The sequence below is a fragment of the Hemisphaericaspora subhashii genome, assembly GCF_019202705.1.
Source record: "Hemisphaericaspora subhashii strain CBS 10753 chromosome Unknown scaffold209, whole genome shotgun sequence".
NCBI classification, from domain to species: Eukaryota; Fungi; Ascomycota; class Pichiomycetes; order Serinales; family Debaryomycetaceae; genus Hemisphaericaspora; species Hemisphaericaspora subhashii.
The window spans coordinates 2674-9637 of NW_026057458.1; the positions used below are offsets into that span (position 1 = coordinate 2674).

The 6964-nt window shown below is 34.5% G+C and overlaps 5 protein-coding genes across 5 annotated transcripts; 3 read left to right on the forward strand and 2 right to left on the reverse strand. All coding sequences in view use genetic code 12, as the record gives it.

Moving 5' to 3' along the window:
• Positions 1 to 230: 230 nt before the first annotated feature.
• On the forward strand, positions 231 to 884 carry CTA1 (Cta1p; the record flags this gene model as incomplete). The annotated part of the gene is made up of 1 exon (XM_049410140.1): positions 231 to 884. The coding sequence occupies one exon, from the start codon at positions 231 to 233 to the stop codon at positions 882 to 884; it is 654 nt and encodes a 217-aa protein (XP_049260707.1).
• Positions 885 to 911: 27 nt separating this feature from the next.
• On the reverse strand, positions 912 to 1853 carry COQ3 (hexaprenyldihydroxybenzoate methyltransferase; the record flags this gene model as incomplete). The annotated part of the gene is made up of 1 exon (XM_049410141.1): positions 912 to 1853. The coding sequence occupies one exon, from the start codon at positions 1851 to 1853 to the stop codon at positions 912 to 914; it is 942 nt and encodes a 313-aa protein (XP_049260708.1).
• A 223-nt stretch (positions 1854 to 2076) lies between these two features.
• Positions 2077 to 4641, forward strand: J8A68_006013 (uncharacterized protein; the record flags this gene model as incomplete). The annotated part of the gene is made up of 1 exon (XM_049410142.1): positions 2077 to 4641. One exon carries the CDS (start codon positions 2077 to 2079, stop codon positions 4639 to 4641), a length of 2565 nt encoding a protein of 854 aa, XP_049260709.1.
• A 573-nt stretch (positions 4642 to 5214) lies between these two features.
• Positions 5215 to 6051, reverse strand: J8A68_006014 (uncharacterized protein; the record flags this gene model as incomplete). Its single annotated transcript, XM_049410143.1, has 2 exons — positions 5215 to 5528; positions 6042 to 6051. The coding sequence occupies 2 exons, from the start codon at positions 6049 to 6051 to the stop codon at positions 5215 to 5217; spliced, it is 324 nt and encodes a 107-aa protein (XP_049260710.1).
• A 242-nt stretch (positions 6052 to 6293) lies between these two features.
• Positions 6294 to 6638, forward strand: J8A68_006015 (uncharacterized protein; the record flags this gene model as incomplete). The annotated part of the gene is made up of 1 exon (XM_049410144.1): positions 6294 to 6638. One exon carries the CDS (start codon positions 6294 to 6296, stop codon positions 6636 to 6638), a length of 345 nt encoding a protein of 114 aa, XP_049260711.1.
• Between the last annotated feature and the right edge of the window lie 326 nt (positions 6639 to 6964).

Genomic DNA, 6964 nt, shown 5'->3' on the forward strand with positions numbered 1-6964 from the left:
AGCAGTCTGTTCTTAAAAATAATCTGGCCCTTATTAACCAAACGTTTATACACATAGTATGAATGATTCTGCTATATTGTATGAAGAATATGATGGCAAAAAAAAAGAGAAAAACACTGTGAATAAATCAAATCAGTGACGCTTTAATTTATTCTACTTGTAAATCACCAACTTATAAAACATAAACATAGTACTTAGTACACATATATACAAACAAAAGAGTAAGCACCATGAACAGACTATTTGGAACTAAAAGTAATATTCCTAAACCATCAATAAATGATGCTGTTAAATCTATAGATGAAAGAGTTGGTTCATTAGATGTTAAATTAACTAAAATAAATTCAGAATTATCAACTTATCAACAAAAGATTGCAAGAATGAGAGATGGTCCAGGTAAGAATTCATTAAAACAAAAAGCTCTAAAGTTATTACGTCAACGGAAACAAATTGAAGCTCAAAAAGATCAACTTGAAAATCAATCTTGGAATATGTCACAAGCTTCAATGACAACTGATAATTTACAAAATACCATGGTTACGATAAATGCTATGAAGGTGGCAAACAAGCAACTAAAGCAAACATATGGGAAAATAGATATAGATCAATTAGAATCATTACAAGATGAAATGTTGGATTTAATTGATAAATCAAATGAATTACAAGAAGCTTTACTGACAAGTTATGATGTACCTGATGATATTAGTGAATCTGAATTAGATGCAGAATTAGAAGCTTTAGGTGAAGAAATTCAATTTGAAAATGAAATGGCAGAAAGTGGAGTTGGTGTACCAAGTTATTTAAATGAAGAATCTTCTGGTGTAGAGAATTTACCAACATTTATTGATGAAGAACCTGAATCAGCAACAAAGATAGCCAATTAATAGCATTACTATATATATACAAGACAACTATTTAACTCTTTGGATTACCATGAAATAATTACCAACATCAACACAATCAGTAAATTTCCAACCATAAGCAGGTAAATATACACACCCTTTAGTGTCAACAACTTTAAAACTTTGTTTTCTTTCTACGTCCTCTTCTAACCATTCTTTAATTTCAGATTGATTAATATATTTCTCTAAAGTATGAGTACCAACTGGAACAATCTTTAAAACATATTCTCCCATAAAGATTGTAGTAAACCAACTTATAAAATCACGATTAATTGTAGAAATAAATAACCAACCACCTTTATCTAATCTTTTTAATCCTTCTAATAATACTCTACTGGGATAATCTACATGTTCTAATACTTCAAACATGGTAATTATATTAAACTTTTCTTCCACGGGGATATCTTCAATTGGCATTAATTCATAAGATAATTTCAGTGCTAATATTGGATCTTTTAATTTATGTAATTTAGCAGCTTCTAAAACATCTTTTGATAAATCAATTCCTCTAACCAGATTAACAAATGACAATCTTGCCATTGATTCAGATAAGATACCACCACCGCATCCAACATCTAATACTTTCCAATTAGCATCCTTCAATAACTCATCTCTTCTTGTTTCTTGTTCTTCAATAATTCTATTTTTAATTATTGAAGGTAATAAATCAACGTTAAATGGTGGAATATAAACTCGATCATCTTCTTTAGTGATTCCCTGGTTTAACTTGAGATTGTTTCGTATTGTATTATGAATGAAATCCATTCTTAATAAATTCATTTTATGTAAAATTCTTTGTGGTCCATTAACATCCCACCAACTACTGGCTAATTCATTAAAATGTTTCATTTCATTTGATGAACTGGAAGTTAATTTGGATTCATGGATATGGAATACTTGTCTACTAGTATGGAATAAACATCGAGAAACACGTTGGTTTCCTCTTACCATTGATCTCCGTATCATCTCCTTTGGAGTTCTTTTGCTGTTCCTACCCAACAAGATCAATCAATTGACCATACCACGAGAGAAATTCTTGTCTGAAATTTTTTTGTCTGAATCCCTGTTTCAATTTTTAATTGTCTGTCTGTCTGGAAAATTTAAGAATTATTCCGAAATTATATCATTTGTTTTTCCTTTTCATTAAAGCAACAAGATATCATATCAGATCAGAATGGATTCAGATAGTCTAGTAGCAACTAGAGCAAGAAGACCAAATGCAGGATCTCGTTTGAAGCAATTAATAGAACTAGAAGAACAAGGAAATGAACAACAACAACAACTACAATTTATTGATGATGATGATGAGAATGTCAATTTACTATTTCAAGAAGATGGTGAAGATGATGAGGAATTCATAGATGAAGATATAGATAATGCCAATCTCATAGGCATTGACGAAAGCGAAGAAGAAGAGGAGGAGGAAGATGAGGAGGAAGATGGTTCGCGGAAACGCGTACATGAAGACAATGAAGATGAAGAAGATGAAGGTATGATGATAAATTCAGATGAAAACTTATCAGATTCAGAAATATCAGCATCAGATTCAGATGAAAGTGAAGGTGAAAAGGAATTACAACGTCAAGAAAAGAAAAAACGACGGAAATTAAAACAGTCATTAATCCCAGCAATCAAAAAAGCCAAACCATCACCGTCAATTACAATTACTACTAAAGACAAGACTAAGCTAAAAAGACGCTCGGCATTAATAACCTCCCAATCATTGTTAATGTCCGAAAGACGATCTTCATCCCGTTCAGCAGCAGTCGAGAATAAACAAGCCCTAATTGAAAAACTTAAAGAAAGTGAAGAAAGAAGAGCCCATTTCACTCCCATAGTACGCAAAAAACATGTCGAATTAACCCAAGAACAAAGATTAGCAGAAGCTGTTGAGACAGAAAGATTGAATATTGAGGCTTTGAATCGATTTAGAGAACAAGAAGTTGTTAAAAAGGAGAGACAACGACAACTATTACTTGCCAAGAGAGTAAAGCTTCACAATGTAATTAGATTTGTAAGTAAAGAAACATTTATAAGTCCCATTGAAGAGGTTTTGGAAGCTAGAAAGGATTTTGAAAAGAGTTTAAAGGGGAAGCGGAAATTTGGTAGGAAAAAGAAGGATGTTGAAGATGGAGGACAAGAAGATCCGAAGATTAGAATACCTTTTGATATTAATTATGATTTACCTTTCCAGAAAGAAGAATTGGAAAAGCAAAGAAAGATACAAGAGGAAGAAGAGAAATTAAGACAAATTGAAGAAGAAAGAATCAGACAAGAAGAAGAGAGACAAAAAGCAGAAGAGAGCTTGAAGGTTGAACAAGAAAATGAGAATGAAGTTGAAACAATTGATGGCGAAAATGCTCCGAGATCTCAAGAAGAAAGCAACGAAGAAAGTGCAAATGAATCCAAGGACTCCGCAGAAGGTGAACAGGAAACTTCTATAAATGGGGATGCCGACAGTATAGACAAGCAAACCCCATTGGAGAAGTCCGATGACATACATGAAGATAATAAATCTGACGATATCTTAGTAGATAATGATATTTCAAAGGATATGCAAATTGAGGAAGACGAAGGAGAGACAGCCTTGACAAACAAGGAGCAAACTGAAGAGACATTGGCAGCATTGGAGAAAGACGAGGAGCCAGATGTTAGTGAGAATGCTCAACAGGAAAACAAAATCGAAGGCGACAGTATTTTAGAAAACAATGATAGTTCAAAACGTGTTGAAATGGAAGATATCCAACACACAGCTGAAGTACAATCAGGTTCGAATATGGATGTTGACCAAGAAATCGAAACGAAGGACGACCAGCAGGAATCACAGGATCAACTGATCGATAGTTTAAAACCCGATGAAGAACCACCATTAGACCCCATAAAGGTTGAGAACGACGAAACCGAAACCGCAACTTCAGTGAAAGTAGAAGAAGTCCCAAATGAGATCAAAGAAGAGAAGCATGTTAAATTCGCCGATGAGATAGACGATTCAATGTCAATCGAGCCCACTCCAATTTCACCAGAAACAACCCCAACTCCGATTCTCAAAATAGATCAACAACAACAAGAGGAAGAAGACCAAAAATCAAAAGAGATCTTTGAAGGTCCTCCTCAGAAAGTATGGAAAAATACTATCTACCTCCTTGATTTCGACGAAGACAGACGTGAATTTAGATTGAATAATCTGACGAATCTTAAACGACTCTTATTTGGAAAACAATCTCTCCTTCCTGCCATGCGTCGATTCAAAGATGGGAAAACGATATTGCATATCGGAAAAACCGAAAATCCATATGCTAGAGCACAACAACAATCACCACCTGAAGATGATGTTTTATTTGAGCCAGTTACTAATATATCTGAATCCAGCGCAATTTTTGATGAATTAAAGAGATTGCCCAAATTGGGTGTTAAACAGGATACAATACAAGAGATCAGTGATACCGAACAACAAGAAAGTCATGAGATTGTACTAAAGACCCAACCACCTAGTGGATTATATCTTCCTAATAATAATAGAAAACCATGTATGATCTCAGGAACAGAAGTTAAATATTTCGATCCAACTACTGGTATTCCATATAGTTCTGTTCAAGCTTATAGATTAGTGAAATTGATTGAAGGGGGCAAGATCCCTTGGATAAGTATGTCACATGACGAAGTTGGGGAGATTGAATTATATGCTGGCAATCGAGAAGGTGTTAGACACGCCAAGGGTGTACCTGAAGGATTTGAATGAGAGGGAACATGCAGCCCAGTTGTAATTTATTACAGATGCATTAATATGTTTATTGGCTGGTATTGATTGTTTTATTCTTTACTTGAGTGGTATATGAAATGAAATAAAGTGTGTCCTATAAGTACAATTGAATAGTAAAATAATATGTGTATATGTATACTACCGATGTATATAATTGGCATTATATATATAGAGAGTAATTTATGATTTATGATTTAAAGGAGACTGAAATTTATTGATTCTGGAAATAATAGTTAATAAAGCAACGCTGATACTTCATTTTGTATTTTTCTCTTTTAAAGAACGGGGTACTGGAATATCTATTTCACTGTGTTTGCAATTTTAATTGATATTTAATTCTTGTTCTTCAAATTCAGTATAATTATCATAAATCATTATGAAATCTTGTACAGTCAAGCTTTCTTTCGAACCCTTGTTATAATAATATCGTACCTTTTCCGGATTTCCTCGCTGTTTATAAAAGGCGGATAATTTCAGGTACAAGATGGCGATTTGATCTTGGAATTGTGCAATGGAATCTTGTATAATATCTTCAAAATATAGTTCTGGGATTCAGGAATCTATTAATATATCAATATATTCGAATAAATATTGTACTGGAGATTTGGGTAATCCAAGACAATCATCAGGTTTACTTAAGATGAGTTGGCACAACTTCAAATTGTGTTCTTTGCTGGCGCCAAACTCGATAAATTTATAAATAAAATCTTCCAGATTACTAGGCCCACTTCCTTCATGATCCTTGACTCCCTTTAACATTTGAGGACCTAAATATTGTAGATACTTGGAATATACTTTGATGGCAGTGAGTCCACCAACAAAATCAGCACATTCTAAATACACAGGCCAAATATGTTTATGCTGATCTCAATGATAAACCCCTCAGACATTTATTAAAGGTCCTTGAGTCTTCATTAAGAATTCAAGGAATGGTTTCCAAATGTTAAAGAGGGCATCTTCTGGCACGTGCAACAAACTGGTAATCGCTCGTTCGAATATTTTGTTGATATTATGCAATTGATCTTTATGGGATGTATAGTTTAGCTGATTGCAATGATCAAGTAATAGTTTTATATACGTCTGCCATAATTGTTTGGAATGAGGAATGGTTGCTCGATGTAAAATGAAAACTTGTTTATGGACTGCGATGGATGCTGATTGATTAGTAGTCAGATCTTTTAAATAAGATAAACAACTTTATAGGTTAATTGGATCTTTACTTATAGCTTCTTCATAAGGGATATCTCCATCTGCTATCAATTTGTCAATACTATAAATATCCAGCATTACTTCTTCCTTTCCAATTAACACTTAAGATGGGTGATGAGAACTTCTCCAGTAGTAAATCTAGAACGAGAAAAAAAATAATTGGACCTAACAATCAATCATAGATTTTTTTTTCAGTTGAGAAATATTTCAATGCGTGTTGGGCTCCCTTGGCTAATTACAATTAAATTTCAATTCATCGTTCAGGTTGCGGCCATATCCAGCAGAAAGCACCGTTCCCCGTCCGATCAACAGTAGTTAACCTGCTGAGAGCCTGACCGAGTAATGTAGTGGGTGACCATACGTGAAACTAAGTGCTGCAATCTGCTGCTATTTGTAAAAAAAAAAAAAGTGCAACTCCTGTTATGTCAAACAACCAACACCATCAAAACAGTAGCCAAGAGTATGATCCACGTAAGGACAAAGATCTAACTCCAGCTCCGGAAGAAACGGATGAAAAAGGTGATGTTTCAGATGAATTAGAAAAAATGGAAATCGAGGGGGGGACACAACTTGCACACTTCGAAGCTGCCGAAAAGAGCACGTTAGAGAGTTGGAACAAGGCCAGGGACAAAGGGCTTGACACCAATACATCATCAGTCCCTCCTACAACACTTAACAAACTGGAAACAGATGAAAGAGAACTTGTTTCTATTGACGCCACCCAGTCAAACACCCCTATTTTAAACGAAAAAAAACAGAAAAATTGAAACCACATTGGAAAGCGTCTGGGCGAACCCAGTTTCCACCATCAACACTTTAGCAGAACTACAAATCACCGAGCTATTGGCACAAAAGAAAGATTATGACCTATTCCAAGACGTTCATAGAGAATTAAACGTGGAAGATGAAACTGATGATGACCAATGCTATAGCACGGTTCTGGGTTCAAGCAAACAACGTCAAATTCGAACACCTTGCAGAAGCTTTTGAGCAATATAGACAGGATCAGATCCTATATCTTGCGAAAGAGATTTCACAGATGGAAAAGGATAAAGACGAGGATGTTGGTTTATTAGCCAAGAGACAAGAAAAG